Below are 25,277 nucleotides of genomic sequence, written 5' to 3' on the forward strand. Positions count from 1 at the left end.
CATTCTTGTCACACCCAGTGCAAATCTTAAAATCTTTAACTCTGCCATGTCCAGCTCTGATTCTTGCCTTTTTATCAATGTCACCTTCTCCACCCCATATAACATAGCTGGTCTCACTACCCTCTTGTAGACCTTCCCTTTCACTCTTACTGTTACCCATCTGTCACAAATCACTCCTGAAACTCTTCTCCATCCATTCCACCCTGCCTCTGCTCTCTTCTTTACCTCTCTTCCACACTCACCATTATTCTAAACTGTTGATCCCAAGTACATAAACTCATCCACCTTCACCAGCTCTACTCCCTGCATCCTGCATCCTCACCATTCCTCTATCCTTCCTCTCATTCACACACATATATTCTGTCTTAGTCTTGCTGGCCTTCATTCCTCTCCTCTCTAGAGCATATCTCCATCTCTCCAGAGTCTCCTCAACCTGGTCCCTACTCTTACTACAGATCACAATGTCATCTACAAACATCATAGTCCATGGGGCCTCCTGTCTGATCTCATCTGTCAACCTGTCCATCGCCATTGCAAATAAGAAAGGGCTCAGAGCTGCTCCTTGATGTAATCCCACCTCCACTATAAATGCATCCGCCACTCTCACCACAGACCTCACCACTGTCACACTACCCTTGTGCATATCCTGTACCACTCTTACATACTTCTCTGCCACTCCTAACTTCCTCATACAATACCACAACTCCTCTCTAGGCACCCTGTCATATGCTTTCTCTAAGTCCACAAAGACACAATGTAACTCCTTCTGACCTTCTCTATATTTCTCCATCAACACTCTCAGAGCACACATTGCACTGTAGTGCTCTTTCCCAGCATGAAACAATATTGCTGATCACTAATCATCGCCTCCCGTCTTAACCTAGCTTCCACTACTCTTTCCCATAACTTCAAGCTGTGACTGATCAATAGTATCCCTCTGTAGTTACTACAGCTCTGCACATCACCCTTATTCTTATAGATAGGTACTAAAACACTCCTCAGGCATCCTCTGACTTTTCCAAGATTTCATTAAACAATCTGGTTAAAAACTCCACTGCCATTTCTCCTAAGCACCTCCATGCTTCCACTAGTATGTCATCTGGGCTAACAGCCTTTCCATTCTTCTTTCTCTTCATAGCTGTCCTTACTTCCTCCTTGCTAATCTGTTTCACTTCCTGATTCACTATCGCCACATCATCCAACCTTCTCTCTCTCTCTCATTCTCTTCATTCATCAGCCCCTCAAAGTACTCTTTCCATCTGCTCAACACATTCTCCTCGGTTGTGGGTACGTTTCCCTCACTATCCTTTATCACCTTTACCTGCTGCACATCTTTCCCAGCTCGGGCTCTCTGTCTAGCCAATCAGGACAGGTCCTTTTCTCCCTCTTTAGTGTCCAACCTTTCATACAACTCTCCTTATCTTTAGCCTTCGCCACCTCTCTCTTTGCCACGTGCCTCATCTCCTTATACTCCTGTCTACTTTCTTCATCTCTTTGACAATCCCACTTTTTCTTCACCAGACTCTTCATCAGTATACTCTCCTGTACTTCCTCATTCCACCACCAGATCTCCTTGACCTCCTTCTTCTGTCCAGATGTCACACCAAGCACCTTTCTAGCTGTCTCCCTTACCAGCTCTGCTGTAGTTACCCAGCTATTCGGTAACTCTTCACTGCCCCCCAGTGCCTGTCTTAACTCTTCCCTGAACTCCACCTCACAATCACCCTTTTTCAACTTCCACCATTTAATCCTTGGCACTGTTCTCACTCACACTCCTCCTCTTCTTGATCACCAACGTCATCCTACAGACCACCATTCTATGCTGCCTAACTACACTTTCCCCTGTCACCACTTTACAGTCTTCAATCTCCTTCAGACTGCCCCACCTGCATAGGATATAATCCACCTATATGCATCTTCCTCCACTCTTGTACATCACCCTATGCTCCTCCCTCTTCTTAAAACACGTATTCACCAGAGCCATGTCCACCCTTTTTTTCAAAATCCACTGTCATCTCACCTTCTGCATTCCTCTCCTTAACACCATACCTACCCATCAATTCCTCATCCCCTCTGTTCCCTTCACCAACATGCCCATTAAAATCTGCTCCAATCACCAGTCTCTCACCCTTGGGTACATTCACCATCACTTTATCCAACTCTCTCCAAAATTTCTCTTTCTCATCCATCACAAACCTAACTTGCAGAGAGTATGCACTAACAACATTCATCATTACACCATCAATTTCCAGCTTCATAAACATCACTCTATCTGACACTTTTCACCTCCAAAACACTCTTGGCATACTGTTCCTTCAGGATAACCCCTACCCCATTTCTCCTGCCATTCACACCATGATAGAACAATTTGAACCCACCTCCTATACACCTGGCCTTACTCCCCTTCCATCTTGTCTCCTGCACACATAATATATCAACCTTCCTTCTCTCCATCATATCAGCTATCTCTCTTCCTATACCAGTCATACTGCCAACATTTAAAGTTCCTACCCTCACTACTACACTCCTAACCTTCCCCCTCTCTTCCTGCCTTCGGGCATGCCTTCCCCTCTTCTTCTCCTTCGGCCAACAGTAGCCCAATTTCTGCCAGCTCCCTGTTGGCTAACAGTACTGGTGGCTGTCATGGTTAACCCGGGCCTCAACCGATCTGGTATGGAAATCTGTATTGTTGTCTGCATATGCCATTTGGCAGAGGTTTTACATTGGATGACCTTCCTGAAGTAACCCACCCCCGTTTATCCGAGCTTGGGACTGGCACAAAGATATGCACTGGATTGTGCAGCCCCAGTGGGTGCCATCATCTCTATGATATGTATGTGCTTTTGTCTGTCATGTTTGTTCTACAGACCTTGCATTTTCACATATTTGAAAACTGTTCCCCACACCAGAAGCATTTGTTGTGACAAACTGAAGAGGTGGCAGAATGAGAATGAAAGACCAGGACTCCAAGAGAACTGGTCTACCCACAATACAGCCTCCCTCCTTACAAACTCCAAAATAGGGATCTGAAAATATAAAGGGCATACATGCTACGTCCAGACTGACTTGAGGGGGTGGGGGGGTCACTGAATTTTTCTTAAGTGAGGTCTGGACAAGGGAATCATAAAAATCATAGAAGCCATGTATCCCAGAATTCCGAAAAATTACCTGGCAGATACCTGATTCTAAGTGGAAAAACTCAGGGACAAACTTTAAGAACATCTATACATTGTCTGGGGGAAGAAAGGTTTTCTCAGGGCAGAATCTAACAGACATCACAGGAAAACTACTTTTTGAGAAGGAGTAAGAGAAGATTTCTGTAAAATCCAGCCTGAATAAAAGATTCTGAACCACTGCTAAGGACTCCTGACAACTAGAAAAATAATATGCAAATATAAGACAATAATCCAAATATGGAAAAATGTGAATACCTTTAATTAGCAGTAATTAGTGCAAAGGGTAAAACAGGTAATAGATAATGTAAACCATATAAAATCTTAAGAAACATCTGAAATGTTTTCCAGTGGGAATGTGTTGGTAGGCATCTTTTAACTGTAGCTTTACCATGAAAACTAGTAAAGGGATGAAAGGGGACAGGGAGAATATTTTGAAATGTGGAACCTTGACAAAAGGATGGAGAAGGGAGAGGTCTATTACAGGCCTCCAAGTCACTTCTTTGGAGCCAGAAAAGCCTTGAATAAAACCCTTTGCCCATCTGGTGGGCAGGCACTGGTTCTATGATTGCCTGAAATAAGATTTGTTCCAGAACTGGAGGAAACAGAGATATTTGGTTTACTGGCCAAGGAGGAATCCTCTAAAAAGGAGGGAGGCATTCCCAATGCCAAGTGTACTTCTGTTCATTGACATTTGGAATATGTTTGTCTGAGACAATCTCGTGACACATGTAGACTCTGAGAAAGACAGACAGAGATAGAGATTGCTGTGGTTGGGGGAGAGGTGCAAATAGTCATTCTGACTTTTTGGAATGTCTTTGATTTTGAGAGGCTTTCTTTTTCTTTTTGAAGCCTGCTTGTCATTGCTTGTTAAAAGTATGTTTGTTAGCACCTTGGTGCTTGATTTGCATTTTGAAAAAGGGAGCTAAAGTAAAAATAAAACTTTAATTATCCTTAAAAAAGGAAGGTTTAAGAACTGTGTCACACCTTGAATCAATGTTCCTGTCTCAACAAACTTCTAAAGCATCTCATTTATTATTTATTTATTTTTTATTTTTTATTTTATAGTTGTTTACTGGGAGAGACCGACTGGGCATAAAACCCTTTTTCAGCGGAGGCCCAGGGCGAAAAGCTCCATTGTTAGTAAACTATTTTGTTAGTAGAAGGAAAATTGTATAATACAATAAAGAAAAAAATATAAAAATAAAAATAGCAACAGACATTCATAATGGTAAAAAGACTAGAACAGAATAAATTGGTCCAAGTGGGAGACAAGACCAATAATCTTGTATAACAATGCTTTTAGAAGACAGTTCTTACAGTAGTAGCAGGTAGTGACATTGTATACAATAAGAGTGCAATTATGATACTTAGTCTTATATACAGGTAGCATAGCAAACTGAACACTTAAAATCTGATAGATATTAACAGTGAGAAGGAAAAAAAACATAAGGTAGTCCTATGATTTAAATTCAATGCTCATTACATATGCAATTAAAAATTTTAAATCAGCTAGTTCCATGGTGTGGGCTACACATGCCCAGTACATGTACAAGTCCAGGAATTGGTGAGGTGGGCTTTAATGTGATGCTTGAAATTTTTTAAGCTAGTTATAGTTCTAATTTCAAGTGGTAAGGCATTCCACAGTTTAGCAATATAATAGGAGTATAGAGAGTCACCTGAGCTATTTTTACTCCTGGTTACTTCAATTAGAGCTTTATTAGTGGATCTTAGTGGACGGGTACTTATATGGGGATTGAGGAGGCCTTGTAGAGCTGGTGTTTTATCGGGTTTATAGTACATTTGGTGGGCAGTAGAGAGTTGTGTGAGAATGAGTTGGTGGGGTAGTTCTAACCAAGAGAATTAATTGTCTTAAGGCCTTACAGTGATGGGTTCTAGGACAGCTAGTGGAAAATGTAGCTATATTATTATAGCAGGCCTCTAGCTTGCTTAGGTCTGATTTGGAGAGGTTGGTAAGGATGGGTGAGGCGTATGGTAAAGTTGACAGAAGATGAGTTCTGGCTGTGGTTATTCCGGAGTTTGTGGTTAGGTGTTTTTTGCATATGTATAAGGTACCTATTTTCTTGTGTACTTTTTATACAGTCTGGGCAATGTGTAAGTCGATCTTCAGCTTTTGATCAATAACAACACCGAGACGTTGGGTGGATGGGACTGGTTCAATCAAAGTCTTATTACTGGATGTGATGTTGATGTAAGTGGATTGGGTTTTGAATTTAGTGGAGTGGAAGAGCATGAGTTTAGTTTTATTTGGGTTCAAGATTAATTGAGCAACTGCCAACCATGATTCAATAAAGGTCAATCAGGACTTCCTTGTCCTTAACATCTTCAGGAAGATTTTGAGAACATACTAAGCAAATCTTCTCATGACTGCTCCAGAAGCAGTAGCCCTGGATACAGTATCAGCAGCATCAAAAGAACAATTTAAGGCATGTTTAATTACATAATAAACAAGAGGTATTAAGAGAATGTTTCATCTTAGATGAGGGAAGGTTAACTGCTAACTTTATCATGTTATCAAAAGACAGAAATAAAAAAATTAACATGTCAGCCTAGCAGTTTAAAATTCTGAATGCTAAAGTTGCAAAAAATTAACTTTGTTCCCAAATTTCAAAAGCTTTCTCATTGTCAGAGTGAATGGGATTAGCATTAGCAATTTTTCTATCAAAACAGGGTTTGGATATGGAAATCAGGGTCTGTTTAGGGTTAGAAAATAAGTATTTGTGAGTCTGTGGTACCCTGTATAACCTATCAGATGTCCTAGGGGCTGGGGGTTGACTATCAATTAAATACAAACTGTGAGAAAAATGTTCTCTAAAGCAGATAAAACAAGAGGAACAGCTGTAAACTGAGGAATAATTAAATGTAATAAATGATAATACATTTGCTGAGAAATAGGAATTTCATTCTGATCCCACTGAAAAACATCTTTCGTTTTAGACAAAGTTTCAGAAAAGAAAAGGCCTTCTAGAGGGAAATAGAAAATAACACCTTCCTCAGAATCAGAATCTTCTGTTGTGAAGAAAATCCTGAAGTACAACATTCTCCCTCCAATCCCTGGTATGCTAACTGAAAATCAGAGTCACAGATTGACAGAATTCTTTTTCTGTTCTTTAAAGAGAAAGTAGTTAAAGTAAAAGCAGAAATTAACACCTAGCAAATCCCAATAAATCCACCCTGTCCATAGAAGTAAAAACAGAAGACACCAAGAAGTTTTTACTTTTTGTTTTCTCTTCCTGAGAAACTCCCTGAAAAGGACCAAAACAAAGCAGGCATATCATCCTGGCACTAAGGCTCCCTTTCCTTGCTGTATTGTAGACCTTCAGCTGCCCCTTTCCCTGCAGCTAACAAGATTGATTCTTCCTTAGCCATAGAGGGCAACTCTACAGCCACAGAGCATGTAAGTACCCACAGTCCTTAGTGGCTGCAGGTGCTACTTATATAAGAGGGACTACGGGAAAATGATGTGTGGTCTGAGGAACCAGATCCGGCCACAACAGTCACCCATCAGCATCTGAGAAACAACCAGAGACAACCTGACACACAATGACTCTCTGACAACCTTTTTTCTTCTTGTGGACAGGGGAAGGAAGAACTGAGGAAATTAGTAACTTCTCCATAGGTCCAGCGATGAAGAAAGGCTCAAAGATGGTTATCCAAGTTACTAAGAATAGGTAAACTCAGTGCCAGAAAAAAAGGTGGTTTTGAGGTAATAAAAAAAATATATATAACACACTGACAGTCCCCAAAAAGACCACTTCCTGCTTTTACCACATAAATTCAATATAGGAATATTCTAAGAAGTTTAGAAAAACAGATTAAATCAGAATATGTTTCCACAAGCATGCACAGTAGCAAAATCCCCTGGTAGAGAATGACAACAAGATAAGTTTCCTCATGTAAATAATAATACTTTCACAAAAAAACACTAGTTTTTCTCAGAGAAATACAATAGAGGAAGGTTTTTCCCAACAGTGGACTTATCTGCCTAACCTTGAAAGATTGCTATATGAAAAAGAAGTTATGTCTTACCATAATGTTCCATCTGTATTGTTAATCTTTGTTCATTCCTTACGCATGGGTATTCGTTCCTAGCTCGGAACCAAGCCGGCCATTTTCTAAGCTCACGTCAGCTTCAGACTCTCAAGCTAAACTCTTACCCACAATCCCCCTCTCCCTGTTACCTCAGATTGAGTTTGCAAGTCAAAGAAGGTAGAGGCTACCTCAGGTCAAATAACCTAAGAGAACCGGATGGTGAGATCCACTAGAAACCACAGGAGGGGGAAGGAGGGAGGGTCATAATGACTGAACGAGGATCAACAATACAGATGGAATGTTATGGTAAGACATAACTTCTTTATCTGATATTGTTAATCCTTGTTCATTCCTTATGCATGGGACAGAGTCCCTAGCTACCTCTATTCCTGGGAGGCTCTCATGGAAGGACATTCCTGAGCACCATAGAACTGAAAGATGCTCTTCCCCTGGAGGCTAAATCCAATTTGTAATGATTGATGAAGGTATGAGGCATAGCCCAAGTTGCAGCTGCACAGATGTCATGTGAAGAAGCTCTGACATGGAAGGCAGCAGAATTTGCCACCGACCTTGTTGAATGAGCTTTCATGGTAGTAGGCAATGAGATATTGCGTTGTGTATAAATGAAGGTCACACAGTCCTTCAACCATCTAGCTAATGTGACCTTAGCAACAGCAGATCCTAATCTAGGTCCAGAAAAGGCCAATAATAACTGGTCAGATTTACAAAAGGGTTTAGTCCTGTTTAAGTAAAAACAGATTTGCCTGTGTATATCTAGGGTATGTAGGCAATACTCTCCTTTGTTTGAATGATTGGGAAAGAAAACTGGCAATTCAATGGCTTGATTAATGGACATTTCAGAGATCACTTTAGGCAGAAATGATGGATTAGTTCTCAGAGACACTCTATCTCTATGAAAAATCAAGTATGGACTCTTGATACATAAAGCTTGAAGCTCAGAAATACGTCTGGCAGAAGTAACGGTGACCAAAAACAAGGTTTTCCATGACAAATACTTGAGGTTGCAAGAAAGGCTGGCTCGAAAGGTGACATTGTCACAGCTTGTAGAACTAAAGATAAATGCCACAGTTGAATAGGTTCTCTAAAAGGTGGCTTCAGATGATTCACACCTTTAATGAAGGTCTTGCACAATTTATGAGACATAAGAGAGGAATCTTGGACATCCTCATGAAAATTAGAAATTGCAGCCAAATTGACTCTATTGGTAGAGGCCGATAGACCCGATTGAAACAGGTCGGCCAGATAGTCTAGTATTATCGACACTGGTGCTGAAAAGGGGTCTACTTGTTTATCTTTCAGCCAACAGGTAAATCTTTTCCACTTGCTCAGATAAGTAATTCTAGTGAAAGACTTATGAGAAGCAATGAGAATATCATGTACTGGTAAAGAAAGATCATTCTGCCTGGCAATCAAGGGAATTGGAGTAGCCAAGCCGTGAGCTTCAGGCTGTACAAGTTGGGATGAATCAGGTTCTGTGGATGTGAGATCAACTCTGGGGTTGGATGGAGAATCCATGGTCAATCTAGTAGGCGAGGCCAAAGGAAGAGGAACGAAATCTGTCGAGGCCAATATGGTGCTATGAGGATCCTCTTGCTCTTCAACCGATGGGCTTTCTTCAGAAACTGGGGAATGAGGGGAAAGGGTGGAAATGCGTAAAGAAGATCCGAGGGCCAATCGTGGACTAGAGCGTCCCTTGGTGACTATCCCAGAGGGGGAATCAGGGCGAAGTAGTTGCTGCATTTGTAGTTGGTCGGGGATGCAAAGAGGTCACAGCAAGGACAGCCTCAGGGGTAGAAGATCTCTGCCGCTATCAAGGGATTCAGGGACCACTCATGCGGTTGAAGAATGCACCTGCTAAGTCTGTCTGCTATCATGTTGGAACTCCCGGGAATGTGCGTTGCTAGAAGAAAATGGTTGGTAGTCATCGCCCATTGCCATATCCTCATGGCCTCTCGACAAAGGGGGTAAGATTTGGTTCCATCTTGCTTGTTGATGTACCAGACTACCACCATGTTTTCTGATTGAATCACAATTGTCCCAGATGGCAGCAGGGGATGGAATGCTTGCAATGACAGAAGCACCGCCCTCAGCTCTTGAACATTTATATGCAGATCGGCCTCCAGTTTGGACCAAGTGCCTTGGACTGTCTGTCCTTGACATAGCCCCCTCACACCATCAGGGAGGCATCCGTGGTCACTGTGGCTTTGGGTTGCTGGGGGGGGAGAAGGGGCGAGACCATTGTGAGAGATTGTGTGTCATCCACCAATTTAAATCCTGTTTGTACCTGTGGGTTACTCGAATCATGGCTGAAAGAGGATACTGAAAAGGATACCATTGGGTGAGCAGTAGCCATTGTAGAAGCCTCATGTGAAACCTGGCCAGGGGAAAAATGGTGATGGAGGCTGCCATGGAACCCAACAGCTGTAGACCCGAGTGAGCCATGGATTTTTCATTTGAAAGGATTGGAATTAGTTGTTGCTTTATCCTTAGAATTCTGTGCTCTGGAATAGCAGCTCTGCAGTTTTTTGTTTCCAAGATAACCCCTATGAATTCTGTCGACTGAGATGGGTTGAGATTGGATTTTTGCCAGTTTATGGTTATGCTTAGCCTTTGAGCAGCAAGGAGAGAGTATGCCAGGGGTTTTTCCAGTAGATGTCTGGTGGGGGCAGAAATGAGCCAGTCGTCTAGGTAAGGAAACACCTGGAATCCTTGAAGTCGCAAGTGAGCTGTGACAACTGTCATGCGCTTTGTGAACACTCTGGAGGCTGTAGAGAGACCAAAGGACAGTACTCTGAACTGGTAGTGACTGGATCCCACACGGAAGCGCAGAAATCTTCTTGATGGCCTGTCCACCTTTATGTGGTAGTACGCATCATGAAGATCTATAGAGCACATCCAATCATCTTTTTCCAAAAGCGGGAGGATAGACTGTATTGTGACCATCTGGAATTTTTGTACTCTCACAAACTTGTTCAATACACTGAGATCCAAAATTGGTCTCCTGTCCCCAGTTTTCTTTGGCACCAAAAATAGTCTGGAGTAGAATCTGAATCCTATCTGGTCAGGTGGGACTATTTGGATGACTCTCTTTCTTAGCAGCTTTTTTATCTCTAGTGCTGCTTCTTCCCTTTGACTAGGTGGAACGTCAGGAAGATTTTTTGAAGGGATGGGACAAAGATCGAAGGGGATATGATAACCTCTGGTTATAATCCTTTGTACCCACGAATCGGTGGTGATAGATAGCCAGGCAGAGGGGTACAAGGAGAAACATCCCCCAACCACCTCCGGAGGAAAGGAGTTGGGCCGCTCTTCAGGAGCGCTGGTAGGATTGACCAGGGAAAGAATCCCTGGAACCCTGGTTACGCGGACCCCCTCTGCCCCAAAAGGAGCATCTTCCCTGTGAGTTTCCCCTTCTGCCTCTGTGGGAGAACTCGGCTTGTGTGTCACAGAAAGGACCCTGAGATTTCTTGAACCATATCTTCCCACTCATTTGGTTTCAGGAGAAAGGACATTGAGGGGAAGAATAATGGACACCTACGGCAGAGAGGGTCTTACTGTCCTGTTCACATCTGGCTAGTTTGCTTTTAACTTTGGGCCCAAACAACGAGGAGGCCTCAATGGGGGTATTAAGAAAAGAAGACTTAAAGGGTTCCATGAAGTTGCACAAACGCATCCAGGAGTGTCATCTCAAGACTGCAGCTGAACCTGCTGCTCTAGCTGCTCCTTCTGATGCGTGAGATATCAGTCGCATAGAGGAGTTAGATATAGATTCAATGGTGGTCAGCTGACAGGCCACCTTGTCACGGACCTCATCAGACATGGCACCAGCCAAGGTTTCAGAGAGCTCAGAAACCAGATCCCTTTGAAGCCTGGTAAAATGTGCCATATAATTCAGGGACTTGATAGTAAAGGTCACTGAAGCAAAGGTGTGCTTCCCTATCCTGTCCAGGGCCCGGGACTCTTGGTTAGGTGGATGGACAGTCTGGCTTTTTTCTTCTGCTAGATCCTTTTTTGTTGTGGCTGCCACCACCAAAGCATCCACAGGTAGACCTTTGGACCAATGGGGATCCGAATCAGGAGGGGACAAGATCTTATCTGGCCTCCGGGGAATAGCTTTGATGGTATCAGGAGCCTTCCAAGCATGCTGCACAATGAGCCGGACAAGTTCATCAGCAGGTGGAGTAACCCAGGAGGTAGGGGGCTGGGTGCGAAAGGCCTGTAGGAACACGGATTCCTCAGAAGTCAGATTAGAGGGCTGCCAGTCATCTCTCTGTTTCAGGATTTTGAGGATATCACCAAAGGGTACCTCAGAGGGTGAGTGAGGGGATCCTTCCCCCTCATCAAAATTTGTGTCTTCGGTGAGGGACTTCTCTGTGGAGTCCATGTGCTTCCTCTTACACATACCTTTCTGGTGGACCTCCTCAGTGGGAGAAGCTGGAGAAGACAGCGGAAAAGGGGATTCCTGAGGGAATATGTCCTGCGGCCCTTGCACCTGGTGTCCGCTAGGTGCGACTTGTGAAACCAGTGTACCAGAGGAGGGCAGTGGTATAGACAGTTCGGTATCGCTAGCAGCAGCGAAAGCCTTCTCCATCAGTTGGAAGGCTGGTCCACCTGAAGAGGAGTGCATATCTAGGACAGAGGTCACCACTCCCCTAAGTGGCTCAGCCTGCCGACCCAGAGTCCCTGGATGGCTGTGATACAGCAAACTATGCATTTCACAACCAGGGTTGCCAGACGTCCCTATTTGGGTGGGACTGTCCCGGGATCAGCAGCCTGATCCCGAGTCCTACCCTGCCGGTTTAAATCCCAGCCAGGCTCCGCTTTGTTTGTTTTTTTTTTTTTTTTGATTGTCCCGTATACCAGGCATACGAGCCAATCAAAAATTGCTAAACACGGAGCTTCTTGTGTTCCGCATTAAACACGAGAAGCTCCATGTTTAGCGATTTTTGATTGGCCCATATGCCGGTATAGGGGCCAATCAAAAATCGTTAAACACGGAGCTACTTGTGTTGAATGGGGAACTGCAATGCATTAAACACGAGAAGCTCCGTGTTTAGTGCAGAGCTACAGAGCGAGCTCAGTTCTTTAATGTGGAACTGTGTTCCGCATTAAAGACCTTTTTTTTTTTTGGTCTTCACTTGCCGTGAGAGACCTTCTTTTTTTTTTTTTTTGTCCCTACCTGGGGGGGCTGGAAATCTGGCAACCCTGTTCACAACTGACAACCTGGGTCGTAGCAAAACTTTCCTGTCATGAAGGCAACTGCGGTTCCTTAGTGAGATCCATAAAGGGAACCGCAGAAGGGGAAGACTGTGCTACATCCATAAACTTCAAAGGCAATGAAGGAGGAGAATATGAAGGGGTCTTTGGAGATGGGTGATCACCTCCCAAGGAAGGATAGTTCCTGAGGGGTGAGATACCTCTGGCCAAGAGTACCTGGTCCACAAGACGCAACACATCATGTTAAGAAAGGCTTCTAGTGGACCTCACGGAGACTGAGGAGAAACAGAAGAGGCAGACTCGGTGCCCATCTCATCTGACCGCACCGAGGACAACGAGGATGAGAGAGACTGGACTACTGTTGTCTGCACCAATGAAGTCATCAGTGCCGAGGTCATGGTCTGCACCGACACAGGGATCGGTGCCGAAGTGTTTGTCAATGCCGAAGCTGGAACCGACAAAACTGGAATCAACAATAAAGGTGTCAGTTCCGAGGAAGATCTCAGAGCCGACATGGTCAAGGTCTGCGCTGACTGAATGGTCGGTGCTGATACAATGGTAATGGTCTGAACCAAGGAGCCCCTCGGTGCCAATATATAGAAGGCTGCAGGAGAAGACAGAGCCAAAATCACTAATGGAGCTGAAGGCCTCGGTGCCGAAGTTCTAGGCACCCAAAAGCACTGGGGCTGACTGAGTAAGCTCCAGAGCTCAAACTTTAGCCTTTTTAGGTTTTGGTTGGCGGGAGTCCCTAGCCGGGGACGAAGTCAAAGATTTAGCCTTAGTAGGAACATCCAAGGTTTTCTTATGGGTTCTAGGAGGGGTTGAGGCCTCTGACCCAGAAACAGCCTCTGAAAAGTGAGATTTTAGAAGTCCCTTCAGTAACAGCTTGTTTTTCCTTTCCAACAAGGTTCTATTAGAAAAGTTCTCACAAATATGTACAGGGTGGGTCAACAGACAAATGGGAAGCTCCCAAACAATAAACACACAAAGAGTGTGTATCAGAAGTAGGCAGTTTGTGTCCACAATCAGAACACCGCTTAAACCCCGGACTACCTTTCTTATCTGCCATGACAGCAAATTAATTAATAGAAAAGGTAACAGCAATGGTACAAGAGAGTACCCAAAGGTATGAGAGAAAAGGGAAAAGGATTACCAACGACGGTAAAGAGAAAATACCTCGCGGTAAAGGTGGTAAAGTAAGAAGCAGAAAAACCTGAAGAAATTATGAACGCTAGATGCGATAGGCTAAGAGACAATAAAATATGAACTTTCCTGACAGAAAAGTAAACTGTAAAACTATTAAACAACCATTGACTGTACTTAGCTCAAGAGAAGTAGCTTGACACGACCGAATGGCAGTGCGGCAAACAAAATCTGAGGATTGAACAAGGATTAACAATATCAGATCATCAGTTTCATGAAGCCTACAGAAAAGTGCACTTTGGTGGCAAGAAAGCATTGAAACATTAGGGACCACCATAGCTGCCTTTTACACGGTGCTCTGCTTGAGTAACTGGCAGTTAGAGTGCATGGAAGGTGATCTTTAGCTTTGAAAAGCTGTGCAATTGGTCATACTCTTGGCAGGATATAACTCAAATAGGGTCTATGTTTGCATATCGAATACAGATTACAGTGAATCCCTTATAATAGAATGCGAAACAGTGAAACTTTAAAGTACTGAAAACACATAACATCGTAAAACAATTAATGGAATGGCCATAGTTGGCCAACATCGCAAACATAATCAACCAAGGTGGGGGCTGCTCCCCCCACCCTCCCAACTATATATAACAACTCTGAGATTGCACTATAGTGTGGGAATAGCACAAATTAAAAAAAAAAAGCTTCTTTCACTTACCTTATGCATCGTACTACTTCCTGGTTGTTGGCCAACTATGGCCATTTGAAGAATTATTTTATGATGTTAAACGTTTTTGGTATTTTAAAGTTTCACTGTTTCACATTTGATTATAAAGTGTTTGCTGTAATCCATATTCAATGAGTGAACATAGATGCACTCAAATAACTTAGACTACTGTAACAGCAATCTGATGTTGAACATCTGGTATTTTCATTTTCCCAGGTGTGAATACAGAAGGAGATCCTAATGTACCTTGGTAGACCCTTTACATCCAAAGTCATGAGGCACCAATCTGATAGCCTTCAAGAAAAGCAACTGAGGAACTCAATATGTCGCTCTCAAATGGATCGGTTAGTAGATGGCTTAACTGAACCTTAAAAATCTATGTTAAGGAAAGTAATTGAGAAGGATGGGAAAGACTGGGACAAGCTGTTGCCCTATCTAATGTTTGTGGTTTGAGAAATACCTCAAGCCTCTATGGGGTGCAATCCCTTTGAGTTATTGAACGGCAGAAGGCAGAGAAGACTTTTGGATACAGTAAAGGAAACATGGGAGGAAGAGAGTGATGTAGGTTATTACATGGATCTGCAGGAAGGACTGAAATTAGTGATGCCCATTTTGCAGGAGCACATGGACAGAGCACAAGCAAGCAAACAAGAAGTTTGTATCAGAAATAACCAAAGCAGGGAGTTCCAGGTACGAAACCAAGTTGTAATTCTTGTCCCCCAACTGAAAACAGATTCCTGGCCAAGTGACAAAGTGACAAAGCCCCTGTGATATAATCAATTAAATAAATGAGGTGAATTGTAAAGTAAGACAAACAGGGAACAGGTGTACTGATCAAATTTACAGTATCAATGTTCTAAACCCTGGAGGAGGACATAAGTAAATGTGGCAAGCATGGTAGCTGAAATAAGGGATCATGGGTAAAAGAAGCAAATGCTTTACATTGCCTGAGTAGTAGTGAACAAAACCTCTTCAAAGCCTCAAAAGCAGGAAGTTCAAGGGTTCCTTCTATGGAGCAAGACCTTCTTTCCAGAGCGGCTGGGAAGGACAGCTCTTATTAAACATTACACAGAGATAATTCCAGGAGAAAAAGTTAATTTAAGACTCTACAGGGTACCAAAAGCTCAGAAACAGCCTGTCAGAGAGGACATAAAAATGTTGAAATTAGGGTTCATTAGGTCCACTAATGGCTGGAAAATCCCCATTGTTTTAGTTCAAAAACTGGACAGAATGGTCTAGTTTTGTAACAACTTCAGAAAGCTCAACAGCATCTCCAAGTCTGACAGCTAACCTATGTCAAGGGTAGACGAGCTGCTGTAGCAGTAACAGAAGACTAATTTCCTAACTACACTGGATGTAACACAGGGTTATTGGCAAATCCACTTAACTGAGGAAGCTAAGAAGACTACATTCTCTATGGCTGATGGCTTGCTTCAGTATACTGTCCTCCCATTTAGTCTATCTTCATGTTCCAGACACTGATCGACTGGGTACTGACGCCTCACCAAACCTGTGCTGCAACCCATCTGGATGACTCCATCATACATTCAGAACAATGGGATTTTCACTTTCATAAAGTGCAAGCAGTGTTAAATTCAGTAGGGTAGGGTTCACTGTAAATTCTCCAAAGTGTAAGGCAGGAATGACTGAGGTACAATACCTTGAATATGTAATTTGGACAAGAAAAATTAAGCCACAAAGAGAGAAAGTTGATGTGAGGGAATTGCCTGTGCTTCAGTCAAGGAAAAAGGTAAGGGCTGTTTTGGAACTTGCAGGATATTACCAGAGGTTCATCCCTCAGTTTATCTCCACTACATACCTGTTTACCAACCTGGGGTCAAGGAAGACTTTAAAATGGTTAAGAAAAGCCTTTGTGCAGAACTGGTTCTGATATTCCCTGACTTCTCAAAACCGTTCACTGTGCACACAGATGACTCAGAGGTTGGGTAGGGGGCAGTGCTGACTCAAAACTTAGCAATGAGGAGCGTCCAGTTTGCCATCCCTGCAAGAAGTTGATTATGATGCCAGAGGTCAAGGAAGCATTTCAAAGGCTTAAATAAAACGTTTGTGTAGAGCTGCTTCTGTTGTCCACGGCAGTGTTGGCTCAAAAGGCAGGTGATGAGGAGCATCCTGCTTGTTATCACATCAAGAATTTTAGTAAGACAGAGGCAAAACATCCTTCTATTATTGGGGAAATGTGTGGCTATCAAATGGGCTTTGGGGTCCTTGCACTATTATCTTTTGAGCAGAAAGTTCACCCTTATTATGGATCATGCCCCTCAGTGGCATCACCAACAAAACAAAGGTAATGTGAAGCACTGCATGGAGGTTCTAGCACTCCAGTCACTCAACTTCTGGATCTGACATTATCTCAGTATTTACTACCACAATGTGAATGGTTTATCTAGGGGTCACAGGCATTCGAACAGGCTTAAAGCCGGTAAGTTCAAGATGGGTGGGGGGTAGTATTCACTAGCACAATGTGGATGGTTTATCTAGGGCTCACAGGCATTCCAGTGGGCTTAAAGCTGGTAAGTTTAAGCTGAGGGGGGTGTATTTACTACCACAATGTGGATGGTTAATCTAGGGCTCACAGGCATTCCAATGGGCTTAAAGCTGGTAAATTCAAGCTGAGGTGTCTTCTATAACACAGAGTGGTGGTTCTAACAGCTGCATGCCCAACAATTAAGGGAATTAGGTCATAAATAGATATTTTAGCACTTAGAGTATTTGGCTATGCTAGGATAGCAACCTGTAGCAAACTAATGTGGCATGGTCCCATTAACTCAGATATCTGAGCTTTCAGGTGTATGAGATCAGCTATTATCCTATACTTTTTTAAATCTAGGATATCTCCAATATGACAAAAGTCATTTGAAAGAATACAGAGCAGTAGTGAATACTTTGTGTGGAGTACTATTGCTAAACAAGAAACGGAGTGAGACTAGAGTAATGGACTACAAGACAGGAGTACAGAAAAAGGTCCATAATTTTCAGTGGAAGTGTTGGTAGTGGAAACCTGGAGGTTGCATGACTGGGGGATTTCTGGTAAACAGACTTTTAATTGTTTTACCATAAGAAGCCCTGATGGTCTTGGACACTTGATAAAGAGATTGTATGCATAACTGTGACTATTACCCATACTTTGTTACACTGGCTTGTTTATTCTCTGGGGAGATTTTTAGTTTTGAAAGACTGTAGAGGCTCAGTGGAGGATATGAGCTAAAAATGACTGTTAGCACTGAGAGATATTACATACCTGTCAGAAATATAGCCATTACTGTGGCACATGAAATAGATTATTTTATTTTACTGCAACCATCCTGTTTTATTTACCTTTCAATTTTGGTTGCCTTTTGGAAAAGCCAGCCTATATTGTGTGGTACCAATAAAATCTTAACTGAATTGTGGAAAACCGGGTGAGTTCACTGACTGAAACTTCACATCATGCAGTGGGATAAAGCCCTGGCTATAGCCCAGGTGACTCAAGTTAGATTAGTGGCTCAGATGCTTGAGAAGCTGGCAGTAAGGGATGGGGCATGCCCATCCCAGGCAGAGAAGTTGGTTGTGAAAGCACTCTCCATGATAATCTTGGCAAAGCCTGGGGATGGTCCTGGGAGGGTTACTCTAAGCTTGCATTGAGGTGGGATTAGATGTTGCACATTCCTACTGCACTCCTGCCCCTTGGGAAGCAACCACATAACAGGAGAGAATGGGAAACTGGGGAAGGTCATAAAAAGTGAAAAAATGGTAGATGTTGGGACAGCACCAAACCTCCCTATATACCCATAGGTTTCACATTGGCTCTGGTAGTGAAATCTGTAATAGATTAGGGGGTGGATTGGAATGATCAGAAGACCCAAAGACAGATGCAGGGCACTGGGAACAACTGTCAGAGTGAAGCAGGGGAGCAAAGCAAGCTCCAAAAAACAAACAAAAAAAAATAATAAATTTTTTCACATCATGTAAATTATGTTGACTTTGGTTTTTGGCTAAGTTTTTTATTGTCCACCATTATTTGTCAGAACCCAGTAGCAGTTATAGTTTTTAGCCGTGCTAAATTCTCTCTTTATTCACACTATTTTTTCATAAAGTCATAAAGTACTTTAGCATCTCTGCCAAGTTATTCTGGTGAAAAAGAGAGATAATGGCAACAATCTGTATGCCAAACCACGTTACTGAGTATGCAGTATAAATGCACCCATTTTATTTAGTTTTTCATTAGAGGTTGTTCAAAAGCAATCTTCAGAAACAGGCAACACTCATTCTGCATCCTAAAACAAAATGTATGTAGTTATGCTTTGCTCTGTTGTTTTTATAATGAAGACTTTAGTATTGTAGTTTATATACTGCAGTGATACGTATGTACTATTTTATGACACAATACTGTTTTACTATTACTATTACTATTACTACAACATGATTTTTTCCAAAGCATCTTCAGTTTGTTTAGTTTTACATCTTCGTTTTTCAAACAGATATGAACACTCAGTGCTTGCAGTTACTAACAAATTGTTCAAGATTTCATGGCTTTATAATATTCGTAACGGTGAACATATGTTTAGTTCATATTTCTGGCCATGAAAATTCAAACCAGATATTCTCATGACTTTTTCTTTCAGCTTCACGGTTAAGTATCTAATGTAGCTTAAACAAACTGAATTTTTAGAAATAGTTTAAGCAAATGGCTTTAAAACACAGAAGTTTACAGCAGCAGTGCATCAAAATAAATTTGTTTTAAAATTGACAATGTGAGTTGCTTGCATTCATTTTTTAACTGTCTGACCATTTATGAATGTGACAGACTTTTGGAATGCAGCCAGAAACCAAGAGAACGTTTAGGCAGCTGCAGTTGTGTAACTTTAAACCACTGGAAGAGATTTCTGCAGCACTCCACGTTTCCTTAGTGCATAATGAATTCTTGACACAGTTACATTACCAAAGGACTTCCCTAAGATTCTGCAATACAGAACTAGAAGCAACCAACCTGACTGCAGCCCGAGAGGTCCAAGTAGATGATCTTATGGCAGCCTTTTCCTGTGGACAGGTACTGTAAGCCCTTGTCTGTAAATTTTCTGCAGTATGCAAGACTCAGATACTGTAAATTCTGGCAGCACCTTAAAATGAAATGGAGGAGGGGATTAAGTAGATAGCAATGCCTAAAAGCAGTTGTCATAAGGTTGCTTTATAAATTATTGTTTTTGTTTTTCACAGCTTTAATCTATTTGAATTGTATGGTAGGGGGTTTAGCAGTCCTCTGTGAAACACATGGAAAGCAATAATTTCTAGTGCCTTGTTCACTTAATCAACAGAGACTGTACTGTAGTTATCATAGCATTTTTGTGAAGTGTAAACCTTGATATTTTGTTTCCCACATATTCAGTTGTCAAATAGTAAAGTAATAAACCATAAGGAAAACCTTGTATTACATTAAACACATTCACCGTGTCTTTTGAAGGGACATTTTGCTGGAAATGAATGCCCTGTTAAATCTGATCTGCTAGCTTCACTCAGCATTGCTTCAGAACAAAGCAATTCCTCTTTGAATTCTGAACTATGTATTCCCTTGGCTGAGTGTTTCAAGCTGTTTTGGAACTGAATCTCATCATAAAAAACCTCCACAATCTACAGCCAGAATTACATGAAATAGTTTCTGCTTGCAGCAAAATCTGTTATACTGTGATAGTATTAACATAGAAAAGCATTAAAAATTCATACAGCTGAGACAAAAAGAAATGTTTTAATGTCTTGGCAAATGTGCACTTTCATAATAATACTTTCTTGTTTTAATAGACTATTGACAAAATTTTTTCTTACTATAAAATGAACCAATGTTTTAAAAAGTAACCATTCTGCTTGCAAATGCAAGTAAATGTTTAGAAAAGTTTTCGGAAGAAAGTTCAAAGCTTAGTTTATAACTGTAAGGTAAAACAAAGTTACTCAGTCATGACTTCCTTCTGCACCTTCCAGAGATTTGTGCTGTTAAAGTATATGTGATACGCTGCTTTAATGTAATATGATGCATTTTTCTAAAATTATCCAAGCGTGCTGCTTATCAATACTTTCCAAAGGAACAGCAGCAGAATTAAGTAATACGCACACATCACCAAAGAATATTCTCAACGTTTAACAATCACTAATTTTTTTTGTACAGTATTACTTATTACCCAAAAAAGCAAGCTGTGGTTGTGCAAATACTACTTGTTGTTACTGTATATTTAAAGTAGAAGTGATTATATGATAAGATGAAACAAAGGGATACTAAAGAAAGACAACGGGTGTCAAGATATCTCTCCATCTGTAATGTGCAAAATGGGAAATCTAGTCAAAGAGCATAGTAACTGCCATATATTATAGAGTGGTTTCATGCATTGCTCTGCAAATAAAACAGCATAAGAGATGCCACATGTTAAATTGGTAACAGTATCGACAGAATGAATAGTCTCGGAAGTGGCAGCACTGACTGTATCACTGGCAGCAGCAAGAGCTACGTCACAGCTAATGTGCACATGTAAGGATAACAGAGAAGAATCAAGTGGCAAAATAGCAGTTTCATTAATAAGGTGAAGAATGGGCCTATAAATGTACATCACTAAGCACTGCAACATATACTACAAAGGCCTCAAAACACATATTTCATGTGGATCCAATGTATTCAACAAAGTGTAGAATGTTTAGGATTTTTGCTTGGAAGTGTTTACACACGTATTTTTATACCCTGAGCAGATTTTAAGAATTTTTCCTCAGGTAGACAGCAGATGTTGGGAGTAGTGATGGGGATGAAAGAAGTAAAATTCTCCACAGAGTACTCTGTCAGAAATACTAGGTGAGCAAATGCACGTAACTAAGGAGATGATTTTTTGAGCTGGTATACAAGATCTGAATTGCCTAGACATAGTAAGGCCTTGCTAAGTTTAATTCTGGTGGCTGCCAAAAAAAGCAATTACTAGTAAATGGAAATCAAAGTCTAAACCAACTGTATTTAACATACTGAATATTGTAACTGGAAAAAAACGAACTGGAAGTGGGATCGTTAGAAAAGTGTAGGAGCAGACTGCATAAAAAAAATGGAAATTGTGGAAACAATACATGCAGGAATTATGTTTTGGAGAAGGAGTGCCATTTTTAAGGGAAGGCAGGAATTGAGCAATTTATGTAATCTTAGATTGATGATACATAAATGTGACTGATTTATAATGTTTGTACCTAGAAACATGTTAATTTTGTTTGTTTTCTTTATACAAATGAATGTTGGCCTATGTTTTAAGTGATAATTCAGTAAAGCTGTTAAAAAAAAAAAAAAAAGCATGTACTTCTTGCTGATGCACAAGTGACTTTATGCTGCACATTTCCAGACTAATGCCAACTCAGTCTACCAGTTATATAAGTGTTAAGAAGTGAGTCTATGGCTAATCATCAAAGACAAAATCAAATAGCTTTTAAGCAAATACCGTCGAACATGCTTTTTGTCGTATAGGCTGATCATTGTAAATCCATCCATCGAATACTCATAGTTGGCCATCTTCAGTACAGGATAGCAAACCTGCCTTTTCCCCACCGTAGTGCGATCTCAGAGTTGGTATATATAATTACCGGGGGGTGTGAGGGTCATAGCCCCCCCTACATAATGAATGTCCGGTGTTATTGTAATCTTCCCGTTGCGCTACTTCCTTGCAGATAACCAACTATGAGTATTCGATGAATGGATTTACGATGTTGTTGTGTCTTTCGGCTTTTAGTTAGTTAGTGGTCGCCACAGCGTAACTCCGGTCCATTAATGATTGGTAGTTGATTTTTACGTGCCGAGTTACCAGCCCTGGCGCACAACCTTCAACGAAGGTACGCCCATTCATGCATGTCTCCATGCAGAAGACACTCTAGCTGAGAATCGAACCGGACAGCGTCTTACTGTGACGCGACAACGCTACTGCAGCACCACCACCGCTGAGCTTATATGATAAAAAGCATGTTCTATGGTTAGTACTCTCTTAAAAGCCATTCGATGGATGTTGTCTTTGACAATTAACCAAAGACCTGTAAGAAGTATGTTTGTTAATTAAAGGCTGTAATGTCAAGGCACTAGCCTCTTAATCCAGGTACACTGGATTATGGGGCATTATCAATTCTGGCAGTTAACACAGGGGATTAAGGCTATAAAATGATAACAAGCTGCTTCCTGTAGTCCTGGATTTGATTCCCTCAGCCTCCATTTGCCATGACTGAGTAAATCACCTAAACAGGCAGTGCTTTGAAGCAGTTGGGAAATGAAGCTAGACTCTTTAATGGTCTTTGAGGTGCATGCTTAATAACCTATGACCTGAAGAACCTATGCGCTGCGATATTTAGCCTACTCTCAAGAAATATTTATGCTGCTACAGTTCTTTATGGACAGCAGCAACCAAGAACCCCCCCCCACACACACACACACACACACACACACACACACACACACACACACACACACACACACACAATGTCAAGCATCACAGCCATGTGTTCCTTCATTCCTTCACTTAGACAACTGGCTAAGTGGACATTGTCTCTGTACTGGAGAATGAATGTACTCCAACATGGTGTCAATGCGTAAGCAAACCCCAGTAAAAAAAAAAAAAAGGCAGGGAATGAAAAAACTGGACTCCATTTTTTACACCCGCTAAATGTGGCTTTACTGTTTAGTGACCATAAAATAATAATAATAATAATAATAAAAACAGTTGACTAACAAAAGTAACTGTTAATAGCAGAAATGCAGACTTGACATTTTCCTGCAAAAGTGTAGTTTAAAAAGCCAGTTTTAATAATGAGGAAAATAAAGAATATGTGTGAGTCTGCCTCTGCCTGTGCTTGTGTATATGGGTGATGTTCTGTGTTCATGTCTGTGAGTGCGTATAAGTGCGTGTGTTTGTTTGTTGAGATAAAATGCTTACATAAGTTTTATTTTGGATATAAAATATTTCTTTCAACAACAGCTATATATGCTACAGCAACTTTGAAACATCAGGCAGAGGAACTATTTTACATCAAAAAATATAAAAAAAATATGTATACTAATAAAAAAGCAAATATGAAATAATTTAATTTAGTCCATTGTCTAAGCATAATAATTCCCACCAGGGCCAGTGTTATTGGCGAAATAATGTCCTTCCAGGGGTGTAGAAGTCATCTGACTGTAGCATAGGGCCTTACAACACCTCTGGATGGGCATTATAACTCCCACCCTGGAGGGCATTACTGCTTGCTTATTATATCTTCCAGCAGGCATCTTCACATTAACATCCCTGAAAATTCAGAAACCAACATTTTGCACACCCCCCCCTACAAGAAAAGAACAGGGGGTGCTCTGCAGACTGTCTTAGTTTACTTCATATATACCCATGTCTCCTCCATGTTACTGTTAAATTGGCTCTTATGTGTTTCTGGAGTGCTATTTAAACAATGCTTAAATAGTATTCTGGTTATTGGCTATTACCCTCCTTAGAACTCAAGAGTCAAACTATGTAGGTGTCATAAAGAGAAAGAGCAGTGGGGAATATAGCAGTCCTTACAGGGCCTGATGGATCTGATGCAAGTTCCACGTTGTTAACACGACACATACATTTGCAATGTTCTGAATTATTCAGAAAGTAGAAGGAGATATAATAACTGTCAGAAAGTGTAAGCAATATGGAGGAAAGGTACATCAACTAAGAATTGACACAAGCAAATGTGGAATTGTATACATTATTTGTTTAAACTTTATTTATCTGTGTGCAATCCTGTGGCCTACTGCAGCAGTGTTTCATCTCCAAACCAGGAATGTTTTTTTGCCATTTGACAGACTAATGACTGATATGAATGAATGACAGAGTTCACTGACTGACATTATATACTTCATATGGCATTTCTTTACATCTGCATAATAAACAGTAACAAATTAAAGCATACCAAATACCATTAGATGAAAAATATTAGGATTATTTAAGCAGTGGTGGTGGCAGCGGGAATTTCCACACTTTTGATATAAAAGGGATTACATTCATCCTTGGGCAAGGATAAGAATAATCAAACCAAAATACTAATAGCAGGATAGGACAGAACAAACTCACATAGCTTGTTGCCTAAAATAATACCATCTACCAGAATTTTGATAATCTCATTGTGCGACTTTCACTTGCTAGTCTTTAAGTTGTGATTCACTGACAACAAATTCAACAACAGATGGTCTTCATCTGTGGAAAGACATGAAATTAATAATATATAATAAAGGGACTGGAGGGGCAAAACACCTCACGACACTTTCCCTGGGATTCAATAACGCCTACACTAAGTGGACACCGTTCTGAGTGAATAGGCCACACAGGCATAATTCATACATTCCTCCTTTTAGTTTTATTTTTCTTATTTGTAGATCAATATGCGTGTGTATGTACCTTTAAGAAGCTATCTAAGGGCTTGCACAAGTGTATAAATACTGAGCTCAGGTGGCAGATTAATTTAAAAGCCAATGTGCCCCCAGGTCTGAATGAAGCTATTACTATTAAATGCATTTTAAAAGAAAGAAGACTTAATTTACTTAATAGCCTAATATGTTCTTAATTGACTATTTTATTGATGCTTGTTTATTGGTTGATTGTTGCATATATACTGGAATGTGTATTGTACTTTTTAAATTTCTGATGTTTTTTTACAAAAGCGGTATTTATTTTTATTTTTTATTTATTTAACATTTGTTAACTGGGAAAAACTGACAGATTTTTTTTTACAAAAGCGGTAATTAAAGGTTGTTACACTAATTTAGGCTCCTCAGTTCTTTCTCTGGTGCACTTTAGCAGTTTTTTGTTTTTAGTTGTTTGTGGTGCTGCTTTTCTTGCGTTGGCAGGTATTTTGTTTTAGCTTCTAGAGCTCATGTTGATAGTATGCAGCACGTGGCTAAAAGAAACAGGCCAAAGCACATGGCAGCAACTGTA

The 25,277-nt window shown here is 41.1% G+C and overlaps 2 protein-coding genes across 2 annotated transcripts in view; one reads left to right on the top strand and one right to left on the bottom strand.

The window, feature by feature from the left end:
- Positions 1-25,277, bottom strand: part of FBXL13 (F-box and leucine rich repeat protein 13) — a 2,081,262-nt gene that overhangs the window by 614,028 nt on the left and 1,441,957 nt on the right. Inside the window, exon 12 of the mRNA XM_044088512.1 lies at positions 19,319-19,448. Coding sequence (XP_043944447.1) covers positions 19,319-19,448 — 130 coding nt within the window. The remainder of the gene's footprint in view (positions 1-19,318; positions 19,449-25,277) is intronic.
- LRRC17 (leucine rich repeat containing 17) overlaps positions 19,198-25,277 on the top strand; it is a 514,106-nt gene continuing 508,026 nt past the window's right edge. The window contains exon 1 of the mRNA XM_044088511.1: positions 19,198-19,378. The gene's annotated coding sequence lies outside the window, so the exon portion shown is untranslated. The remainder of the gene's footprint in view (positions 19,379-25,277) is intronic.

The sequence above is a fragment of the Protopterus annectens genome, chromosome 11.part0 (assembly GCF_019279795.1).
Source record: "Protopterus annectens isolate FY-2018-M chromosome 11.part0, PAN1.0, whole genome shotgun sequence".
Classification (NCBI taxonomy): Eukaryota; Metazoa; Chordata; order Ceratodontiformes; family Protopteridae; genus Protopterus; species Protopterus annectens.